General features: G+C 41.0%; 1 protein-coding gene across 1 annotated transcript in view; it reads left to right on the forward strand.

Annotated features, from left to right (window-relative positions):
• Positions 1 to 14,318: 14,318 nt before the first annotated feature.
• Positions 14,319 to 24,111, forward strand: part of LOC101851927 (organic cation transporter protein) — a gene marked incomplete in the record, with an annotated part of 23,273 nt that continues 13,480 nt past the window's right edge. The window contains 2 exon segments of the mRNA XM_013079499.2: positions 14,319 to 14,504; positions 23,055 to 23,304. Coding sequence (XP_012934953.1) covers positions 14,359 to 14,504; positions 23,055 to 23,304 — 396 coding nt within the window.

A 24,111-nucleotide genomic window follows, 5' to 3' on the forward strand; every position in this document is an offset into this window, starting at 1 on the left:
GGGAAAGTAGTCGAGTACGGTAGGCTACCTATTTGACATTGAAGAAAACAAGGGCAGGCCGAGGCGTGAGCCACGGACTTTTCAAGACTGCGTGAGTAGCGGTCGAGGCGCAGAGCAGAGAGTTGCGATCAGTCAGTGCAAGTTGGATCACTACATGAGGTGGGTGTGCATAGTTAAACCACATGCGTGTTTAGTTAAACTACAAATGTGAAATAGAATTTTAGAGAAATAAAAATTCCGACGCTATCCGGATTCGAACCCGGGACCTATTGAATAGGAGGCGAACACCTTAGCCTCTAGGCCACAAGGGCACCCTATTTTGCCTTTGTGAATTGAGATTTCCTGTCACGAGTTTTCTTTCTTTGTGTTTTCGTACATGCCGTGAGTGCCGACGTTATGGAAAACCTAACTCACATATCTTGCTTGGGAATTGTACATTGTGCAGAAAGGCGGTAACATTTTCATTTTTACAAATAAAGATCCACCTAGTCCGTCCATTTTCCCCACCCCCACCGCCCCAAAAAAACAACAAAGAAACGAAAACAAATGCAACAAAAATTAAACAAATAAATAAACAAACCGAACACCCCCCGCCAAAAAAATAAACATACACACGTACACAAACAAAAACCCCCCACACAAACACACGCACACACTACAGCAGCAGCACCACCAGCAGCAACACCCCCCGCCAAAAAAATAAACATACACACGTACACAAACAAAAACCCCCCACACAAACACACGCACACACTACAGCAGCAGCACCACCAGCAGCAACAGCAGCAGCAGCAGCAGCAGCAGCAGCAGCAGCAGCAGCAACAGCAGCAGCAGCAGCAGCAGCAGCAACAACAACAACAACAACAACAACAACAATAACAACAACAACAACGACAACGACAACGACAACGACAACGACAACGACAACGACAACGACAACGACAACGACAACGACGACGACGACGACGAATAAAAAAGCCTATCAACATTGAAATTTCTTTCCTCACTAATCTCTCTTATCTTTTCTATCTTCCTCTCGCCCTCATGGCTCTTGAGCTCTGCCCCCTCTCCTTTACTTACCCTCTCTCACCCTCCCCCCCCCAACTCCCCCCTCTTTCCTTTACTTATCCTCTCTCACCCTCCCCCAAACTCCCCCCTCTCTCCTCTCTATGCGGTCTGTCTGTCTGACAGTCTGCTGTCTCTCTCCCTCTGTCTGTCTGTCTGTGTGTCTGTCTGTGTGTCTGTCCCTGTCTGTCTGTCTGTCTGTCTGTCTGTCTGTCTGTCTGTCTGTCTGTCTGTCTGTCTGACAGTCTGCTGTCTCTCTCCCTCTGTCTGTCTGTCTGTCTGTCTGTCTGTCTGTCTGTATGTCTGTCTGTCTGTCGCTCTGTCTCTCTGTCTCTGTCTGTCTCCCTCTCTCTCTCTCTTTGTCTCTCTCTCTCTCTCGCTCTCTCTCTGTTTCTGCATCTCTCTCTAACGTTCTATAGATCACTGTTATCAACGTTCTGGAAACAGCGGGAGCCATACAGTGAAAACACTTTATTAATATAAATTGATGTTCAACATCTTTGAATATTAAAAAGTTGTAAATTTAGTGAACCTAACCTCAGACTGTTTGCTTACTTTCTGATAAGAAATAATGTCGTTATAAATACAGCACTCTAAGAACAAAGTTATCCAAGTTTTAATGGCATGCATAGTCTTAAGTATGTAAACATTTGAACCCCCTTTTTGTCTCTCATTACCTCCGTGCTACCCCCCCCCATCCCCCTCTCTCTTTCTCTCTCCCTTATCGCTCTCTCTCTCTCTGTCTCTGTCTCTGTCTCTGTCTCTGTCTCTCTCTCTCTCTCTCTCTCTCTCTCTCTCTCTCTCTCTCTCTTTCGTCTACGTCTCTCTACTACTTCGCCCCTCTTCCTCCCTGTCCTTTTTTTCTCCTTCTCCACATCTACCCATCACTTTCTCTCTTTACCTCCTCTGTTTTTCTCCATCATCAATCTTCCCTTTCTCCTCCACACTCTTCCTGCCCCCTCTAGCCCCTCCCCCTCTCTCCTTCCCTCTCTTTACCCTCTGGCCCCATCTCTCCGACCCCTCCTCTCTTCTTCCCCTCTTCTCCTCTTCTCCTCTTCCCCTCTTTTGGGATTTTCCAAAGAAAAAAAAAGGAAAGAGAGAGAGAGAGAGAGAGAGAGAGAGAGAGAGAGTGAGAGAGAAAGAGAGAGAGAGAGATAACCCTTCCGTCCTGTTCCCACTTTCCCTGTGTCTCTTCGTCCCTGTCACTGATTACAATTTCCTAGGTACCCACTTCCATTTCTATTCCTTTCAAGGTTGGTCTTTAAAGGAGAAGTGGCACCGTTGCTCGGTTTTAAGAGCACACTTAGTTACGCATAAAAGCAGTCCCCACCTATTCAGTAAGTTGGGTTTGCAAGATCGGCACGGGTCTCGTCGAGGTGTAAGGTCGTCCACGACACATTTTTCAAACTTGCGTCTATGGTGTAGCTGTTAGGCGCTTTGGGTAGACAATTTTCACTGAGTATCCCGGTCTTTCTGATGAGATATTACATCCCTCTCAGCCAGGGTTGATCCTGACATGCAGGATCGAAACCCCGCATCTTAAATGGTTTAAAATGTGTGGATAGGCCTTCATTAAAAAGGAAAACAAAAATATTTATCAAATAATTAATTTGCTTCTAAGAGACTGAGTACGCACAGACGCTTGCTCCTGGCTGTAAGAAGTATAAAAGGGTAAACTTGATTGGTCAAGTACGCGGAACAACACTCACTGCGAGGCTAACAACGGAGTGGCAATGACGTCATACCAGGAATACGATTTTGAGATAGGAGACCTTAGCTATTTATTATAATATGAATTGGAGAAATGGTATTGGTTTAATGTCCCTATCAACACTGTTAGGCTATTTTAAGAATATACATAAATAAATAATTTAAAAAAATATATTACATTTTTTAGAATACGTTTGCTTCGTTCAGGTATGCAGTTGTGATTCAGGGTGAACATAAAATCCGAACTCAATAATTGTCATGTTGTCCACTTCGAAACCCTGCTTTCTAAGTTATCTAAATTGTGTCGATGGGCCTATTAAAACACAAAACACAAACATACCATAGGCCCGATGTGTAGTGACCCAGGAAAACCAACCCATTGGGCTTGGTTGGTCTGATCTGGTTGACCCCCAAAAACGGCAGGAATTTTACACGATCCGGCCATGTCATTCGATATTATTTTGCAGAGTTTGCTACACCTTTAACATGAGAGAATTGCTCAAGTGTACACTATTCGAACATTCCGACCTGAATCACAAGAAACGGGGACGGGAAAAGTCGAAACAAGATTTTCCTGTCAGCTTGTCTACTCATATACTCATATGAACAAATTGCAAAAATTATTGGCCCAATGGTGTTTACAAAAACAGAAGAGACACTTGTTGGTACCTCGCAGAACATCGACGTTACAATAGAACAAGACAATATACAATTGGTAGATCAGAATCTGATTTTTATTGTTGTTGCTGTTGTTGTTATTGTTGTTGTTGTTGTTGTTATAGATCTAGCAACAGTTGGGCTTTCTCCCTACTGTCTATTGCCATGAAGTGATTAGTGCAGGTTTCGTGCTGTTCCTGTAATGTCCCACAGAGTGTGTTGTCAATGTTTAAGTCTCATGGGCAGAGGTCTGGTGTCATTTAGTGCTGTGCAGTGGTACACGTGATGATCTAAGCCTCATATGTGTAGTGACACAAAGGACACGTGGGGGGAAGTTCTGGTTTTATTCTGTTCAATTAGAAGTTGAGCTATTATGCTCTGTTCTTTGGCGGAAGATCGTGGTCTGTTCCTTTCTGTGAAGGTGGTTGATATTGTCATTTCGTTTTGTTGTAGTCAAATGTTTGAAAACAGCTCTGTCTTTCCCAGGGTCCATTTGTTCATCCAGTATTGTTTGTTGCTTTTGATGATTTGCTTTGCAGTGTTGTATGAAGTCAGAATATTGGGCTGGTCCTGTCTAGATCCCCTTTTGGCAAGTGTGTCTGCTCTGTCATTTCCAGATTTGTCTAAGTGTCCTGGAACCCACTGCATCACCAGGTTGACACCACGGGAGTAGTGGGAGCCATACAGTATTTGTGTCAAATATTAGTTTAGATGATGGTCATTTTCTACTGTTTGCAGGACTGATAGTGAGTCAGTTAAAATCACAATGCTCTGTGTTTTGTCAGGACGAGTGCCAAAAACTGTGCGGAGATAGCACATTTACAATGCTCTTTCAGTTGCCATAATTTCTGCGTCATTGTTGCTGCCTTTCTTTCCGAAGGCTGCAGAGATCACATTGGAATTTACATCTGGGTATTATATATTATTATATTTCATATCCAGCTTTGGTTGTAGGCCTACCTTTGAATGATGAGCCGTCTGCATACACGTGTATCCAATCATCTGAATAGCTGGACCTGTTAATAGTGGTATCTGTTTAAAGCAAGAAGCATTTGACGTGACACCATGACCAAGTAACTTACATTAATAGGGTTGTGGATGACGGGATCACGATTTGAAATACTATGTATATACAGGGGGTCCAAAGGTAGGTAGACAGTTAGGGGAAAAAAAAGAAAACGCGTGAAATTCTGATAGAACTCATTATACCAACAGATGAACAATGTATACAGTTATAAAAAAATAATACGCTTACAATAGAAATATAAAATGCATTTACATGTAATTACAAACACAGCCTTCATTCCTCGGATTCTCAAACTGCTTGCCGTTGGTATTCACGCGTTCCACTAAATAATCTTGATGAATTAAGTATTACACAAAATATGTAATAGACTTACTAACTTTATACCTACTTTAGCAACCTCCCCTGCCCCCACCCTTGTGGTTTGTTCATGATCCAACTGGTCCTTTAAAGTAGGCTTTTGCAGTTCTTCTCTGAGTAGTTGTTTATGATTTTTTTTCAACCAGAGCCTGCTTTTAAGAACACAAACAGGGCACTGTCTACTTTTCAGTTTGACCATCATTTTGAATTCGCTCCATGTCGACCCAAGACAGTGCAATACAGTTATGCGCGTATCTTTATTCAGAAAATTATTTATTATTCGTAAGACTTGCAGAGAAGATCTAGGAGTGCCTTTGGATTAGTCAATGTGATTCTTTGTTTGAGAAGCGTGTTTGTGCTGTTGATGATGCACTGATGATGCAAAAGTAGCTTAATTGGTAATATGTGTGGTAGGCCCTGGTACGGATTCTTTTTTAACTCCATCTCTCACTGTCTCTCTCTCTCTCTCTCTCTCTCTCTCTCTGTCTCTCTGTCTCTCTGTCTCTCTGTGTCTCTCCCTGTGTCTCTCTCTGTCTCTGTCTGTCTGTCTATCTGTCTGTCTGTCCCTCTCTCTCTCTCTCTCTCTCTCTCTCTCTCTCTCTCTCTCTCTCTCTCTCTCTCTCTCTCTCTCTCTCTCTCTCTCTCTCTTATCAGGGCATTCCTGAGCTGGGTGTTCAAGAAGTTCATCCGCTTGTTTTGTCTCTTTCGGAGATGGACGTTAAATCAGAGACTACAATAAATATAAAAAGCCTTCCGCTAAGAAAGTAGTGTGCTGACTGTAATCACACCATATCATATTCCGTCGTTGTTTGCTTTGTATTTCCTTGGCATTGTTTGCACCGAAATACCGATGACTATGACGATATTGTTAATCTTATCGGTGTTGCACGTAACAGACGAGAGAAAAAGAGCGAGAGAGAGAGAGAGACAGAGAGAGAAAGAGAGAGAGAGAGAGAGAGAGAGAGAGAGAGAGAGAGAGAGAGAGAGAGAGAGAGAGAGAGAGAGAGAGAGAGAGGAATTGTGTAGTTTTAACGTCCATGACAACGCTGTAATGTTATTTAAAAGGCAGAAACTTCGAGGTTAACGTCCATCTCCAACAGGACCGTGCCAACTGGGAAAATCCGAGTAAAGTGACTTTTCTAAGGACACAAGATCGGACCAAGTTAGGCCTCGTATCCTCGAACTGGCAATCTAAATTACCCAGAGTTTACAAATTTGGTCGCTGCACAGCTCTACATTAACCCCGCCAAAGTAAGTCACATGGAATTGCAGATATTAAGCCAGTCACTCAAGTGTGTCCGCCGTCGAGCCAAACAGTTGACAAGTTTTTAGGCATATGAAAAGACGGCGAAGTTGAACCCAATCCTAAATCTGGATTTTTGTGCGCTAGTCCTGTGTGACACATACATGTTGGTTTCACTAGGAACGGGATAGAGGGTGCCTGCCTCGTGACTCGATGGAGCAGAGGAAGATGGGACTGACATTACCCTTAAAGAAATTACTATGTTTCTTTCTCTTAACCCTTATAGGAGCTTCTACCTCTAAACTAGAATTATGTTCTTTATCAACGTCTGAGTGGTAAGACTATCAACCTCACCATCATCAGCAATATCATCAGCACCACAACATCGCACCAGTCCTCCAAATACAAAACTAACAATATCATAACCGTGCTTTGAATATTATAGCTAACGTATCCCCTTCGCAACATTATACTAAAAAGTTGGTGTCAATCTGTTAGGATTAGGCATTGGAAAAAAGTGTTCTAGTTACGAGCCTTATTTGTCGAGCTTCAGACTACAGACAGCTACGCTAAAAAGGAAACATTATTTAAAACAACTAACGTATATAGTACGGGGTTAAAGTGTTAGGTTAACGTTCTCATTTGCCAACAAACCAACAGACCATTATAAAAAATATGATAGAAGTACTTTGTTGTGTGTAGCCTGTATGTGTTGACTAACTTGTAGCCTTGCAAACGCTAAGGCCTGGCGAATTAGGAGATGAGACGGCAGCTTACAAACTAATAATTTTTTTAAAATATCTGTGGGTTGTGTAAGGAATGAAGGTCAGGGTTCAGCTATCAGAGTTGGTTCGCAGTCACGACTGTCCTGGCCCGCTCTTTAACTGTACGACTAGGAAGGGAAAACCTAGACAAAGGCGTCAGCTTCTCATTAAAATATCAATCAAACAGCGAATGTGAAATAAAATCGCCACATTGTATTCTATTGAGTATAAATAACGCTGCAACCACCCGCTGCCCTAAGTTGTTGACGTGCTGGGAAACCATTGTATCTGGGCGCTGTAATATTTTGTTGCCGTGAAGCGCACAGCGTTCTTCAGTTCATAGCGATATCTACCGCAGTAAGGTAAGGCGTTCCACAATTTTAGAATTTTACTTTCGTTAAGCTCTTCGCGAGTACCTGTCCTCGTCGTGTTGTAGTTGTTGTGTGTATTATCGTTCCTTTTGTCGAAACGATACCCCAATACAACAACAGAGACTGTCTACAGAAAACCTTCAGAACTCTCCATTCTTTTACCAATTCTACAGTGAAATTTGTGTTCACATTATGTAAAGCACGCCACTCACTACGCGGTTCCCGTTCTCAAGATGGTCTTAAGGTGGTCTCAAGATGATCTTAAGATGAGCTAACGATCGGATCCGTGAGCGATCTAATTTGTGCCCACACACTACACAGATGAGCTGATTATCAAAATGGTCGTTTACAATAACAGTGGATGTGGTGCACTCACACATACGCGCAACAAGACAGGACATTAGAAAAATACATGTCTCACGTGCTGAAACAACCCGCTCCGAAAACATTATCTCTCTCTCTCTCTCTCTCTCTCTCTCTCTCTCTCTCTCTCTCTCTCTCTCTCTCTCTCTCTTTCTCTTTCTCTTTGTCTTTCTCTACCTATGTATCTATCTCTATATATTTTATTTGCAGCACTGTACGTTCAGTAACCTCGTTGCAGTTGGTACAAATTAATTTCTATATCTGTCTGTTCTTGAGGGATTGTGTCAGATTTTGTGTTGTTCAGATTAACATTATATTATTGTGGTCTGCCTGTCAAAAATTCCAGGATTAATGCTGCGATATAATGACAACAATTGACTCAATTGTTATTAAATGACAATATGTGGTTGAATTGTATTGAATACCGAGGAAAAATTAACAAAAAGTACCCTCGTATACATGATTTTCCCTCAGCATTCAATACAATTCAACCGCATAGATCTACTGTCTTTGAAAGAAAAAATCTAGCTGGCTCACGCAAAGAATAAGCTATTAACATTACTGCATCAGACGTTTGATAGCAGTGTTTCGTATGAAATCCCAATAGAATTTGACGCTGATGAAGATTCTGAAGTCAGATTTGCAAACTTTTAACGTTGGCACCCTTTTATTTTTTGGCGTCAAGTACCCTCATCTCCAATCCGTCAGATAATTTTCAGGCTCGTTCTGAATTCAAGTGATCTCTCAGTTTGTTGAGATTTTTAACTGAGCAATCCGGATTTTGATCTTGAGATCATCTTGAGATCGCGTTCAGTTGGTCTTGAGACCATCTCAAGACGGGCGCACTTTTTTAACTGCGTAGTGAGTGGCGGGCTTAACGTCTTATTACTTTGTGTCTTGAAGGTTGTCCACAGCCCAAAGAACCTTTACAAGCTAGATCTAGTTCTTGTTTTTTAAATTAATATATTGAACGCCATTATAAACACAACGTTTTCAAAAAGTTATTAAAAAACCAAATATGCTCTGATCGTTACAATTTTTTTGAGACACAAGTGAGTAGTTGTTAGTCCACACACCCATGCACGAATTTTGTTATTTTCATGAGTACTTTTCATCTTTCATCACAATACAGTAAAATATACTTTACTAAAATGTGTTCATCATTTGCTATATCATAAAAGAATACAAAATTAATTATCTGGAAGATGACCCGTAGTGTGAGGTACGGAGCAGTAAGTTCAGGACTTAGATCAAGAACGCCTTATTTAGGACTGCAATTAACGAAGCCGCGACGACTGCGCCGTCTTCAAGGTGCCAAACAGCACAAAGAAAAAATCAGAATCTCTCAGTCATCCAACACGACACTCCTGCCCTTACACTGTCCATTTAGCAAACAAAACAGTTTCTGGAAGATCATAACATGAATGTCCTGGACTGGCCAGTGTACGTACCCGACATGTCTCCAACAGTGCACGTATGGGATGAACTGAATCGCAAAGTGTATGTCGATTTGCGAATCTGCAGCTATTGGAAGATCGCGTTGTCGCGAAAGTGGGACTGAATTTCTCAACAAAACATTGAAAATGTTATAAAATCTATGTGAAGAAGTGTTTTGGTCTCTTTAAATGTTAATGATGGCCATACAATTTACTAAGGGTAAGAGATCTTTACTGAGCTTCGATTTGTGTTTATCAGCAAATTTGTCTTAAGGGGGTACGCCGAGAGAAGGAGGACAATGTATCGAAATCATTTACGTTTGTAATCAAAATGGTTCACATTTGTTGGAAATTGAATAAACTTAAAAAACATGTCTTTTAATCTGTATTCAATTGATACAAACGTGTTCAGACTGTGCGAACGAAGTGTTGCGTTTTTAATGGCGTTCAGTATAATATACTTCCCTTCATGCTTACCATGGCACTGTTGTCTATTATCAATTACAGCATTGTAGTTCTTATTGCACATTCAATGTAGAGGGTTGGGCATACAATCTTCCAGGGGGCAATTCTGATTAATTAAAGACAAAAAGCCCCCCCCCCCCCCCAATTCATTCCTTTACTTGTTTATTCATTCATTCTTTCATTCATTCTTGCATGCTTACATTTTTGCATCCATTCACTCATTGTTGTATTTCCTAGGTTATTCATTCATTCATTCATTCATTCATTCATTCATTCATTCATTCATTCATTCATTCATTCATAATTTATTATAGGTCCAGCGGAATGGGTTGCAGGGCGTTGGCTTGATTGAGGAGGCAAATAAATCTTGAGAAAAGTACATCTTTTCTTCAGGCTTCCATACCTTCTATCTGTTGATGGCTACAAACTCACAAAACTGACCAAATTATTGTTGACGTCCTATCAAAGAAATTCAGATCGTTTGGAAGGCTGGCTTCCTGTCAGGACCAACCAAGCTGAGTGGAAATACAACAACAACAACCCCCCCCCCCCCCGAAAGACTCATTATTACTCCCAAGAGTGAAAACATCTCGTGCCTTTTACATGTACAACCTTAGCTGAATAAAAAAAAATAATCGGCACAATGTTTTTTCCCGAAACACTCGCTAAAGAAACGTGAGTTTTTTTCTCATTATATTTTGAATGCGCTGTGAGTAACTCCTTTCTCATGTTGATTATTGTCTAATCAGGGTAAATTCTTTCAGAATTTTGACTAGACTGTTATTTGGTGATGAGGATGGCAGAAGGAAGGGCATCATAGTCCCTGTTTTGCTTTACTCTCTCCGTCTATATCTAAATGCCCAATCTATAACATGAAGCATGTCTTTCTAAAATTCATTCAAGCCCCTCCCTTCTGTCTTTCAGCTAATACACTTTTTCTCTACTCAGTTTTTGCCTTTCATTTGCAGATTTTATGGCATTTTTGGTCACTGGTTGCTAGTTTGTGTTGAGAAAATCCCACATGGTCATCTCAATAGCACAATAATACAATAATTACGAAAATAATATATTAGGGAAGAGTCGCTGTTTTGATATAATCAGACTGTTGTCAATTAACTAGAGGACCCCCCCCCCCCAATATTTCTTGTTAAAACTTACAGACGGCCCACCGTGAAATGTCAGTCCGTCACAGTCTGTTCGTCACAGTCTGTTCGTCACATTCTGTTCGTCACATCTATTTCTCGACATATGGGGCCCGATGGAGCAAAACCGTCAATGGTTTCAAGGAGGGCGTATCTTGAATACAGAGAAAGTGAAAGGAAAACAAAAACGAACCTTTCTATATTTTGTGACAAAACTTTTTTGAAAATTTGTGTGACGGGTTGACATGTGGCATGTCTATCAGAGAGTTCTGAAATGTTGATAAAATCAAACAAAATACTTCCCAACCTCATTAAGATTCAAATTCATGTAAGAGGAATAGCATACTAAGGCTTGAGCTAATATGTTACCTAAAACAACTGAAGTTTAATTTATGTGAGAAATAAGAGGGTGAAATGCTCAAATGTGTGTTTTTATAATGATGGCTAAAAGTTGCAATACTGCAGAAAGCAAGTTGAAAATTTAAAAAAAATCCCTGTCGAATCAGTTAATTTTTGTTGATGGTGTAGAAATGGTAGATCTATACCTACACTCCTATTGTCTTTTTGTTGGTCTTAGGAGTATTTCAATTTTGACCCTCTGGTTGACATTTTCAGGGAATTGCTCATAACTTATCTACTTTTGTAAAAACTCTTTGAAAGACATAATCCTATCAGAGGTAGACCAAAGGTAATTTTAAACCATTACATTCAAATCAGGAACATGAATATATGCATATTTCGTAGTATTATTACGTACGTTGTTACATGCTTTTTTCTGTTTTAGATAAAGGAAACAGGCTTGAAAAGTCTGTACGAACAAAGAAGGTAATTACAATATTGTTCTCTTCTTAACTTTTCATCTATGTGGGGAGCACTCTGCCGGTACGAAATCTAAAATTGACACATGTGTCACTAAACTGGCCCTTAATAAATTGTTAAAAAGTGATAGGTAGTAGGTGGTCCGCGCCTGACAGGCTGCGTTTTTCCTGCTCTGTAGTGTCTGTGTCTTTTTCATATCTTGTGGATGGATTGTGGTTTTTCAAGTTGGCTTACAGGATAAATAAGAAATACTTGTGCTTTTTGTGTTATTTTTTTTTTATTAGTGCTTGATCTCAAATTACCAACCATTTGCCAGAAATATATTTCGTTATGGAAGTTCTATCCTTGGCTTTGGCCATTTTCAACATTTACAGGATTGTGTGGAAAGCTGTGTTCACCACCCAACCCCACCCCGTTTATAATGTTAACAGCTATGCCAACACTTTTCTGAATAATGGAAGTGAACACTGTCAAGTTGTGAGTCCGGTGTGTGTTGTGAGTCCCCGTGCGGGATCTACAAAGGTGTGCTACACTAGAGACCAGTTATTGTCTGTAAACAAAAAGACACATGACATTTCATATAAAACGACCGTTTGCCTATCTCAGTTTGACCTTGAAAGATCTCAAGACTCAGCCAGAAAAGTTTAGAAAAACAAGAGATGGAAACGAGGAGGTAGAAGAAAACAAAGACCAATCATTGTTGTCACAGAGAAAAGGTGTGTTAGTTAAAATGAACCTCGAAGCGTCATTACTCCCATGAACTTAATTGCCGTTGACACAAAAAACACCGTAACGGAATTGACAAGTAACCTTAAAATTAGAACACACAGTCAACCTAAAAAAAGACCGTCTTACTCAATGATTTAATACTTGAGTCCAACTCCGATACCGCATTTTTTACGGAGTCATGGTTGCGGAACGTCGGAGATGAAATCATTATTGCTGGCTAACTCCACCGGGAAACACGTCCATCTCCGTCCCAAGAAATGGTCGAGGGGGAGGGATATGCTAAACATCACTCCAAAGAAAAAGCCCTCCTTTAAAACGTTCGAATGTTGTGAGATCAGTCTACAAATCGAAGGGTGTCCCGTCATTTTGTCTGTGTCTATCGACCACCTCCCAGCTGGAGAAACAAACTGAAAACTAAAGATTTCATTACTGAATTCCAGGATTTACTAGACCTGCTTACCACCAAGAAGACACAGCCTATAATTTTAGGGGACTTTAATTTACATTTTGAAGATACCTTAGACACTAATGTTAAATCTATCAAATCTATTCTAGAGACTCGTGGTCTCTATCAACACATTGATCACATGTACGCAGACGATACACAGTTATATAAATCTGTTCCACCACCAGATGTTAAAACCTTGCTTACTACCATGGGTCTGTGCATTGATGACGTCAAAAAGTGGATGGTTGATAAAAAGCTCCAGCTTAATGAAAATAAAACGGAAATTCTTTTATGTAACCCAAAGAAAAGTCATATCCCCGTAGACAGTGATCATATTTGTACTGAAAATGAAAAGCTGTATTTTACTAATAAAGCAAAAAATCTGGGAGTGTATTTCGATTAAAAATTGTCAATGGAACATCATATCAATTATTTATGTACCATTTTATTTTGTGAGTTGCGTAGAATTGGTCATATGTCTATGTTTTTGAATGAACACTAGTTGAAAACGCTCGTGTCGTCTTTCTTGTTTTCACGCATGGATTATTGCAATGCTTTACCAGCTAACTTACCAAATACCACTCTTCACAGGTTACAACGTTTTCAAAATCATGCTGCTAGGCTTGTACTAAAGAAAAAGAAGACGGACCACATTACTCCCATGTTAAGAAAGTTGCATTGGCTTCCCGTGTTAGCTAGAATATCATATAAAATTGCAATATTATGTCATAAATGTGTCAATAACAAAGCTCCCTCATATCTTAATGATCTCATCCAGATTTATGTTCCATCTAGATCCCTAAGATCAGGCGATCAGTACATTTTAAGAGTTCCTAGAAAAGGGGGTAAAAAATTTGCCGAAAGATCGTTTGCCCACCTTGCTCCATCAGTTTGGAACTCTCTTCCCCAACCCTTGAGACATACAACATCTGAATCTAAATGTAAAAAATCTTTAAAGACACATTTAATTACATTATTTTTATGTCAGTAGATTCATATTCAGTACAATGTTATGTAAATGACTATGTATCCATATAAGTATTCAGTGAATTGCATTGTGTATATTATTGTATTATATATGTGCTCATTTCGTGACGATGTGTAAGCGTGCACGCGTGATAAGCAAGTAGATGTTTGTGTGTGTGTGTGTGTGTGTGTGTGTGTGTGTGTGTGTGTGTGTGCGCGTGCGTGCGTGTGTGCGTGTGTGCGTGTGTGTGTGTGTGTGTGTGTGTGTGTGTGTGTGTATGTGTGTTTGGTGTACATGTGTGTGCACATAAGTGCGTGTTATGTGTGTGTGAGTGCGTGTGTGTGTGTGTGTGTGTTTGTGTGTGTATATGTGTGTGTTTGTGTGTGTATGAGTGTGTATGTGTGTGTGTGTGTGTCGCGTGCGTGAATATTGTTCGTACATGCATTTATGTAAAGCGCCTAGAGCTGTGTTCACACGGGAGTGGGCGCTATAGAAATGATCTTCATTATTATTATTATTACCTATTTCGATAGTTCTTCACCAAACGAATGATCTCCCGGTAAAAGAGACCTGTTTTCAGCAATTGCCGAAAAGTAATTTGATGTCGAAGTCGTCGTAAAGGAATGTGCCCCAGCCGCTGTCAGTAGCTCACCGGCACAGGGGTTTCGACCGCCCAAACTGCGCGTCTTCTTGCGTTGTCGACCTGCCAGAATGCGTGTTCTCCTCAGTAAGATGAATTAACATTTCTCTTTCCAGATTGCTCGATGAGCTGATGAGAAACAACTCATAAAAAAGATGACGAAATTCGACGATGTTCTAGAACAGGTTGGAGCTTTTGGAAGGTACCAAGCATGCCTGCTTGTGATGTTCATAGGCGTGGTGCTGCCAACGTCGTACAACACTTTTCTCCCACTCTTCGTGCTCACCGCTCCCAAACACAGGTCAGGCACATCACTGTTGGTTGCTGAGCCCCAAATTGTCCCTGCGAGACATACCTGGGGTGGGGGGGGGGGGGGTTAGGAGAGTACGGATGAAATCCTTAAACTGAGAAGTGTATTCATGACAAGCTATCTTGCTGTGGGATAACAGATAGGGTTTTTGCTGAGAAAGGGAAGGAAGGAGGGGAAGGGGCAGTGGCGGTGGGTAGTGAAGGGCTCACGGGCTTGAGCCTCTTCACCCTCCCCACTCACCACCCCCAACTTTATCGCAAAGTAAACGAACGTTTCTCCATAATGAAATAAGCATTTGAAACCGTTATGACCGGACGCAGTGAACACAGAGTGATCAACTCGGCGACTTGCTTGTTTATCCAATCACTGTTGTCACCGCTTACAACTATAGTGACCCAGTAGCCAATCGAATGTTTGTATGGCTCAGCAAAGGTTGAGCCCTTTCCCATGTCCCGTCCTTAATGAAAGTCTTTTTGTATAAAAGGTAAAAGACTTGAATAAAGAACACTGTAAAGAGGGCTCACGCTCTCCTAGCCCTGACAATGGGGTGAAAGTTTTCGACACTTTCCCCCAGTGACACAGATACCTATGCGCTCATTGGTTCTCTGGTGGATGCGTTCAACTTTCTCGACGACATGGCCTAATCCAGCTCATAGAAGTAATATGTTTGAGGAGCTATGTGTGCACGTTTGTGTTTGTGCCGCTGATATTTAACTGTTATAAATCAGGTCAAACTACTTTTAAGGCAACTTTGTCATCACATGAAAATTAATAAGAAACAATTTGGAGGTGAATCGGCTTCGTCCCCACCATCAACAAGAATTTAACTAAAAACAAAGAGATGGAAAACGGAGGTGACTCTTCTCGTTTGAATGGTTCTCAAAATGACGTGGCGCACCGTGAGTATAGAAAAATCATCACTGTTTAGTTCTTATTGCTTGCTATTTGGTGGTAAAGAACTGGAAGCAACCTAAGACCCACCCAAATTTTGGTCCACCCACCGCCACTTGGAAGGGGGGAGGGGGGTGCTGCTTCTAGAGAAAGATGACATTAGTCCCAGTTTATAACGCATAGGCAGTTAACCGTAACAAAGTCTTCTTTATCTGGCTTCGGGAAAATGCTGTTTCCGAAGTGCACGTTTGTGCATGATACGCCATCCCTCATTTGCTTGCACTGCGCTGCGGCGTTGGCTTTGGATCAAGGGCGTGTGTATGTTGGTGTGTGTGTATGTTGGTGTGTGTGTGTGTGTGTGTGTGTGTGTGTGTGTGTGTGTGTGTGTGTGTGTGTGTGTGTGTGTGTGTGTGTGTGTGTGTGTGTGTGTGTGTGTGTGTGTTTGTGCGTGTATGTGTGTGTGTTCGTGTGTGCATATGAGTGTTCGTGCGTGTTTGTTTGTTTATACGTATATAATATGTGTGTGTGTGTTTCATTCAACCTTACAACTGCTTATGAATAGTGAGGTACGCGTCGTGCATACATGGCAATGTCACCATGTAGTAGTGGTGAGATAAGAATCGATTCCAGAACCGATCCTCCAGATTATTGCTTCTGAGAAAAAGAACCAATCCCCTTTTCCGTATACTAACGATTTCCAATTACTTCATTTTTATCTTAATTTTTAAAATTTAAGAATTTATTTTTCAAAAGAAAAGTTGGTGCTTTGCTGGGATCGGAAACCGAGGTTATCCTGAATATTGAAGACTTTAAAAAAGGGTAATCGGGATGCAACTTCACTGTCAAATATTTTATCGATCTAGTATACAGTGCCAAAACGTGCTCGTTGCTTTAGCCTTTTTCTCATTCATCTGTTGTTGTTTTTATAAAATTCCCTCTTCTTTCTATTCAAAATCTAAAACAGTAGCTTTTGCCCACGAGCCTCTACATTATAGGCTCTCATTTCTCGGTGTGGGTCAGTGTTGGTTCTCTGACTTCCCTCTGTATAGATTGGCCGGGGTAGCGCCTTCCCATATCAAGTAATCAAAGGGGTCGGACTACTCGTTACTCGCCGGAAGTAGTCATAGGTATCGGACTAATCACTACTCGCCGGAAGTAATTGTTGGTGTCCGACTAATCGCTACTCCCCATAAGGAATTGCTGGCGTAGGACTCACCGCTTATCGCCGCATGTGATTATGATACTGGCTATGGATTGGAACCACAGGAAAAAATCATCATAGAGCCAGTGGAAGGAATCATATCAGTGGCTGTACTGAAAGTAATTGGGTTTTGAACCGATTCCTACGATTCCTAGCTTTCAATAATCGGAAATCTATGGTTACCGAAAAGAAAGCAACCCCGAAATCACCCACCTCTACCATGTAGGCCATAATAGTACGATGCGTCCCTTGGTAAAAGGAAATTCATGCTTTGGGCAGAAGAACAACTCGTCACATCAAAACTGTTTTCTGATTTTCTCCGTAGGCAGGAGAGGCAGGTGACGTGTCATTTAGGTTGGTGGTAGTAAACAGATTCGTTGTATACCGGCAGGCAGTGTGAATCCCCTCCATCAGCGTCCATGAGCATTTTGCCTGCTTTCTCCCAATTCTAAAACGACACAAATTAAGATCTACTACTCTTTTATATGATTTACGAGTGTGACGGTAAGCGTACTATGTTTGACTTTTTTCTTTACTCACTTGTTCCTATACGCTTTACTTTGGGCTAAACACTTTAAGACATACGATATGTGTCTTTAGCCGTGCAGTTTCGGCATTGAGAAGAATAGGACTGACGTGGTGCTAGAGTGTCGTACGAGGCGACTAAATGGCGAACCAGGTAGTGACTCCTGAAACAGAGTCATCCTGCCTCCAGGTCGGGGGTTGAGTCACGAGGCTAACAACCTCTCTGGTAAAAAGAACCTGTTACAGAAACACATACAAGCAAAAACCATTACCTCTGCTTGGCTGATCGTGGATCTTCTCCATATGGAGAGTTTATGATGCAAGGCAGTGAAAGCCGAAAGGAAGCTGCTCGGCAGAAGCCTCCACCATCATCCAAGTCCAAGTCTCTTCGGGTCGGCTCGTGGAACGTTAGGACCCTTTATGAGGCTGGAAGAAATGAAGAGCTGTGGGAAAGGACAGGACAAAAGGATATAGAAGTAGAAATAGGACTAAGAAAGTGGCGATGGATGGGACACACCTTAAGAAAGCCCAGCGGAAACATCACAAGACAGTCACTGCAGTGGAACCCACAGGGAGCACGAGGCAGGGGTAGGCCACGAGAAACATGGAGGAGATGCGTGGAAAGGGACATGAGAGAAATGAAGTTCACTTGGAACGAGCTTGGAAGGATGGCTCAGGACAGAGATAAATGGAAGGAGCTTGTATGTGGCCTATACCCTGCCAGGGGTGAAAGGCATTGATGATGATGATGATGATGATGATGATGATGATGATGATGATGATGATGATGATATGTGTCTTAATGGGCCCCCGCCACCAGTCAAACAAAAGCCAAAATAGTCTATGTACACATAGTGTGCGCCTCCATTCTTGTGTGTGATATTTTGATGCAATTTCATTCTTAAATAAATAAATAAATAGATAAATAGATTAAACAAATACATAAATAAGATGGAGTAGCCTATATAATAAAGTTTCAAGTAAGTAAAAGAAAATACGAAATTAATCGGGGCGATTTTTAATGTAAGTGTTGTACTTTTCCATCAACATAATTTAGATTATTTAGGAGGCGGGCCTCGTCTGTGATAGACTCGAGCCTAGAGGAATATGACGTCCCAACAGAAAACGGATACTCAATAAATATTCTCCCAACATTGAAATCGACTTAAGCTCTTCGGCGTACGATTACGAAGCTCCTAACCGATACACCACAAACGCCGGGTTTTCAAACCTTTCAATGGTGCGAGCTTATTTGACAGTCTCCGATTTAAAGTCCCGTTCTTGCAGGACAAAACAAAGTGTAAAGGAATTTAGAAGTACAAGAAGTCCCTTTAAAGATTTGAACGAGGGAGGTCCTCAGTTTGAGCCATAGAGTTACCCCCTTTTAAACTAGAGTCCGTACGAGGTCACGTGACACGGACACATTTGAGTTTGTTGGCGGCCATTTTTAATGTGGCTAAAAAGTTTGTTTACAAATGAGTGGTCGTGTCTCTGCTCTTAGTCTTACGTGTTTTATTTGATTCTAACGTTATGTTTTGATTCAAAGCGATTCTCTTAAAGGTGCAAGCATGTGAAACCTCTTGTCCCTTTCTGGATTAACGTCTTACTGGTTCTGTCAGGCAGTTTTCTTTTATTACAACATCTATTTTTAGTGCATGATATGTCTTTTAGACGCAAATAGTCACTCCGGGTTTCTTTTTTAAAACATAAAAAGCCATCAGTAAGGTTCTGGGCCATGTGAAGTTACGGTTGACTAGCAGCTAGATCTTTTTCACAATGGGCAGGGAATTTCTTTATCAAACTGAAATAGTGTACTTTTTATTGTTTTGATTTACTGAATGTTGTCCAAAAACACCTTAGTAAAGGTTTTTGTTTCAGTTATCACTACACTGAGTAGAAAAACAACTGACTTGGCTACAAAACAACATTTAAGTTCACTTTTTAAAAATCTTTAGTGAGTCCAGAGTTGTCACAGTTGTTTTACTTATGTCCAAAATTAGACTTACTTAAAACAGCAATAGAAGGAGCTTTAGTTTAAGTGCTGTATATGGTCTACTTTAGTTCTGAAAATCAATATAAACCAAACTTTAATATCGACATAAAAAAACACTACTTAGAATTTAGTACATGTATACTTTTTAAAAAAAAAGTGAACATATGAATGAGAAAGAAATACAGTTTCCTGTTCAAATGTCACAAGGGAAAGTTTTAACTCGATTTTAAAAATACCAGTACATGTATTAATCATAATTTGTTTGACTGAATTTGCTTTTTCAAGAGCTTCATTGCATTCCTACACCTAAAGGCTGAAAAACTCTGGAATTTTTTTTCCTATGGCTCGTCCTGATTTAATTTAATGCCAAACTCATATATTTGAAGGGGGGGGGGGTGTTTGGTATTGGGATTCGGGAGGAGAGAGAGGGTGGGGTGGTTGTGGGAGGTTCCCATGACACCCACATCTTTTCATACTTCTTTTTAAAAGTTCTATAGGCCCTATACGCTTTGATTCGGTCAATAAGAAATAAACCACTTCGTAGATAAAGTGCTGATGAAGAAATAAAGGTTGTTTTTTTTTCTTTAAAAAAAAAGTCTAATCTCTATCTCTATCTATTTAATAATACATTTATTTGTAGATCTAGTTGTAGAAAGAACGCCGTATTATTGCAATTTAGTAATTTAGATATAGTACGCCACGGCGCCCATGTAAAAAAAAATCATCAAGAACCAAGCCTCGTCTGTCGCGTATGAGAGAGAGAGAGAGAGAGAGAGAGAGAGAGAGAGAGAGAGAGAGAGAGAGAAAGAGAGAGAAAACATGCCTAACCCATTGCTTTAGCATGAACTCCTTCACACAACTTGCCACAAAAAACATGGCGGACGCCGCTGTCAAATGTGGCCATCGTGCAGCAAGGCGAGAGAGGGGCGTACTGTATCTAGTAGTACTATAGTGTACATCCAGAGAGTTTGTACATCTATGGTTTGAGCCCGTACTTCATAAGCTAATGGTACCTCCGAGACATATTGGGGGTCTGTGCCTAAACTGAGATGTTTATTCATGACACGCTACTCTGCTTTGTGACAAAAAGTTCTCTTGTCGACGGCAGCTGAACCATATAAATCAATACATAAATTTCACGGCACTTGGTCTGCTTGAATCAGCTAAACGCATCATAGTGCTGCAAGAGTTGAAAGGATAAATAGAAAAGTGGGTTATCGGACCAATTTTAAATGTTATGTCTCAAGCGTTGTAGTATAATGCGGGGATAATGATATTCATGAACACTGGAAGTCAGCAACGATGTCCTGCGTTGGGACACGCAACAATGTTCTTTCTTTCTTCGCTTTTGGTCCATGTACTGAACAGTAACAAAAGGGAGTCTGAAGTATTTTAGCTACAGGCAAAAAAAAATCGATAAAACACAACGCATAAACAAAACAAAACAACTCTACCCTCATAAAAAACGTCAATGAATCCAAAATAATAAATATGTTGCCAGCATACGAGTATCTCGGTTAAATTCAAGTCAGATACAAAGTTGTTTTTTCTCTCAAATTCATACGGGGTGCCTACTATGGCTGGATTGGGCCGATCGCCCGACTCGGTCGCCTGAAACTGAAAACAAATAGGGGGTGCCCACATACGCGATCGGGTCGGGTCGGGCCCATCGGGTAGTCAGGGCTAGCCAAATTGAGGGCGCAAAGCGGCCATCGTGGCACAAACCGATTGCCGCGATCGGTGACCTACAAAAACAAACGCCTTTGTTTTCTGGACTGCGAATCGCGCGATCGGGTGGTTTGCAGCCAATCACCATAAGGCTGAGTCACGTGTCCATTTTGACCCATGAATACATTAAGTAATACTTTGGCCTCGATTCGACTCATTTTGAAAGGACATTTGCATCTTTAAGTACATTTTTGCTTCTTCATTGCACTTTACATGATCAATAAAGTTGTATCTTATTATAATATGTTGTACAATTACAGATTTGTGCTGAAAAACAGCAGAAAAAATGAAATCAAAGCACTTGACCTAGATTTAGATTTCGATTATTTCGTTCTCAGGAGGGCTAAAAATAGGCCATGTTAGACCAAGAATCTAGCTAAGGACGTGTCTAGATCTACGTTCTCTAATGTTTAGTGCTTCCAATTTTCCGCAAATTTTTAGTTTTCTCCAGACCTTATCTACAGGTCCACTAGATCTAGGCCTAGATTCTAGATCTACATCTCGATTTATTATGTCGCTTTGCCTTTCCTGAAACAGTGCTGTAAATATGAAGCTTAATCTACCCTTCGCTAATGAAAGTTCTGATGGCCGAGTGAATAGTATGTCTGCGTTTGATACGTAAAATATTATTTTGTAAGCGTGGGGTTCGAATCCCAGTCCTAGCTCCCCCCCCCCCCCCCTTCTTCTCATCCTTTCAACTTACCAACAATTTTCCCCATAATTATAATTTGTTGCTTTTTAGTTTTTTAAAGTGGTAAATAAATCGCCAGTGCTGTCTGTTGTTCTCGTAATCATAACACATTGGGCAAAAAATATGTTTAACTGGTCTGATGTTGGTGGACGCGGATCTTTTTGAGTCGCTTCTACACCGTGCAAAAACTTGGTACATTTAGCCTGGCCTGAAAATGATCTTATTTTGGTGGAAACGTAGACTAAAGCAAGTTAGCAAGCAAGCAAGCACTCACGAACATACACACACACACACACACACACACACACACACACACACACACACACACACACACACACACACACACACACACTGTCCAAGAGTACGGTAGGCATATTTTATGTATTCATTGGTCAAAGGTCCAGCCAATCGTAGCCCGGGTTTACACCCTCTGTGTAGTCGCATGCAGGTTAAAGGTTTCTCTACTTTAACTTCCAGGTCGTCGAGTACAATCGCGGCGGGGCTGTAGTGTGCACTGAAACCCCGACCCGATAGGCCCGACTAGACCCGACCCGACCCGAACGCGTATGTGGGCACCCCCTAAAACACGTTTGTTTTTTAGGCGACCAAGTCAGGCGATCGGCCCGATCCGCTGATCTCATCCGTGGTGGGCACCCCGTATAACGGTTTTTAAAAATCTCCTTGGAGGAAAAGGGTGTATGATGTTTTAAAAAGTGTCAATAATTTTATATTGTTGCTGTCAATGAGGTTGATAACATTATCCAGGAAAATAAGGATATATGGTTCCTCCTAAATACGCCTAATGCTCCATGCCAATAAATATAATATACTAACAATCATTTAAGGAAATTGATTTCTGTGGGCAAAAGACAAGACATCACCACAATCATGTACGTGTCTGTTTGTGATGGCTTAGGCTGCATGAGCACGATTGATGCAACTGCAAACTTCACGCTTTTAGCGATTTCAAAATGGGCAGTAAAATATAGGACATTCAAATTCTCCGGCGCTCGCAGAAGACATGAGTTTGATTCCCGAGAGGAAAACATTTATTGAATACTCGAGTGTTTCGGTCTTTCTGCTAGGACTTTATGTCCCTCTTAGTCCAGATTGACAGGCAAAATCGACCCCCCCCCCAACCCCACCCCTAACAAACAACCCCCCCTCCAAAAAAAAAAGAAAAAAAAAGAAAAAAAAAGAAAAGACAACAACAATCAAACACAAACAAACAACAAACAACCAAAAACAAAACAAACCAAAAGCAACCAAAACTAACCTCACCCCTCTCCCCTAAAAAAAACCCAAACAAAACAAACAAATAAAAAAACAACCGATTTAAATTGTGGCGATAGGAACGTAAAATCGCCTACATTAAAACAGAAGGAGTGGAATCACAGCCATCCCCATCGTAGTGTATCATTGTAGTAACTGAGGTACAGTGGGCTTATAGACACAATAATAATACAGTTTAAAACATGCTGAACAACTTCACAAATCGTCTTTTTTATGTAGGTGCGCCCTGGACGGTTACCCGAACGACACCTATGCTGTACAAAGCGACTTTCACGCCCAGCACATCAATCAGAGCATTCCATTGGAGGAGGACGGTCAGGAGATGGTGACGTCATCGTGCTTCATCTACAGAGCTGAGCTCTCTCTGAGCTTGAACACAACGTATCTGGGGAGTCATGGGAAGGAGAAAGTCAAGTGTGACCGCTGGGTGTATGACAAGTCACAGTTTCAAAGATCCATCATTGAAGAGGTCAGTACTTCCAGATAAGAGACCTACCTATTCTCCCTTCATAGTGCACTTTAAAAAACAAAAACAAAACAAACAAACAAAAACACAAACAAACAAACGACCCCCAGCAAAAAAACAACAAACAAACCCAAACTAATTTGGGCGTGGACAATGAGTTATACAATCGTTATTTGTTTTTCTGTAATGTTTTTTTGTGAAGTCTCGGTAGGTATAGAGAAACTCATAGACCTACAGCACTTCAGTAGGAGTTGTTATATGATTTGTTGAAATAACACACACCAGCTCTGATTAATTGAAATTGTTTTACGTTCACATCTCCATAGTTTAGATCATGATCTAGGGAGTGAACTGCCTCGGACCAGGCTCCCACCTCAGTGGTGCACAGACAGCACCACAGCAGAAAGAAAGGACTACATGTACTCGATGGGAAGAACTTTCCTACTAGGCAATTTTGTTTTGCAACAGCAAATAGCCTTTCTGAGACAACACAGGCACAGGTCGGGAACGTCCCTGTTCAGATTTTTGCACGTGTCATATTTACTATGGTGTAGAGTTTTGTTTTTCTTTTCTTCACTTTTTTTATTCTCTGGATTGGATCTAGTGACCTAATTCAAAATATGGTGGCTCTCGTAGCCTAAAGGTTAAGGTGTTTGGGTGTCATTAAATAGGTTCCGGGTTCGAATCCGGATAGCTACGGAAAATCCTCTAAAATTATATCCATTCACATCCTTTCCTCCTCTCTAACAATATTCTGTCTGCTTTCGTCCACACTTTCTGCCCCCACCCCTTCACCTCATTTGCCCCCTA

Source organism: Aplysia californica, unplaced genomic scaffold (assembly GCF_000002075.1).
Source record: "Aplysia californica isolate F4 #8 unplaced genomic scaffold, AplCal3.0 scaffold00054, whole genome shotgun sequence".
Lineage (NCBI taxonomy): Eukaryota > Metazoa > Mollusca > Gastropoda > Aplysiida > Aplysiidae > Aplysia > Aplysia californica.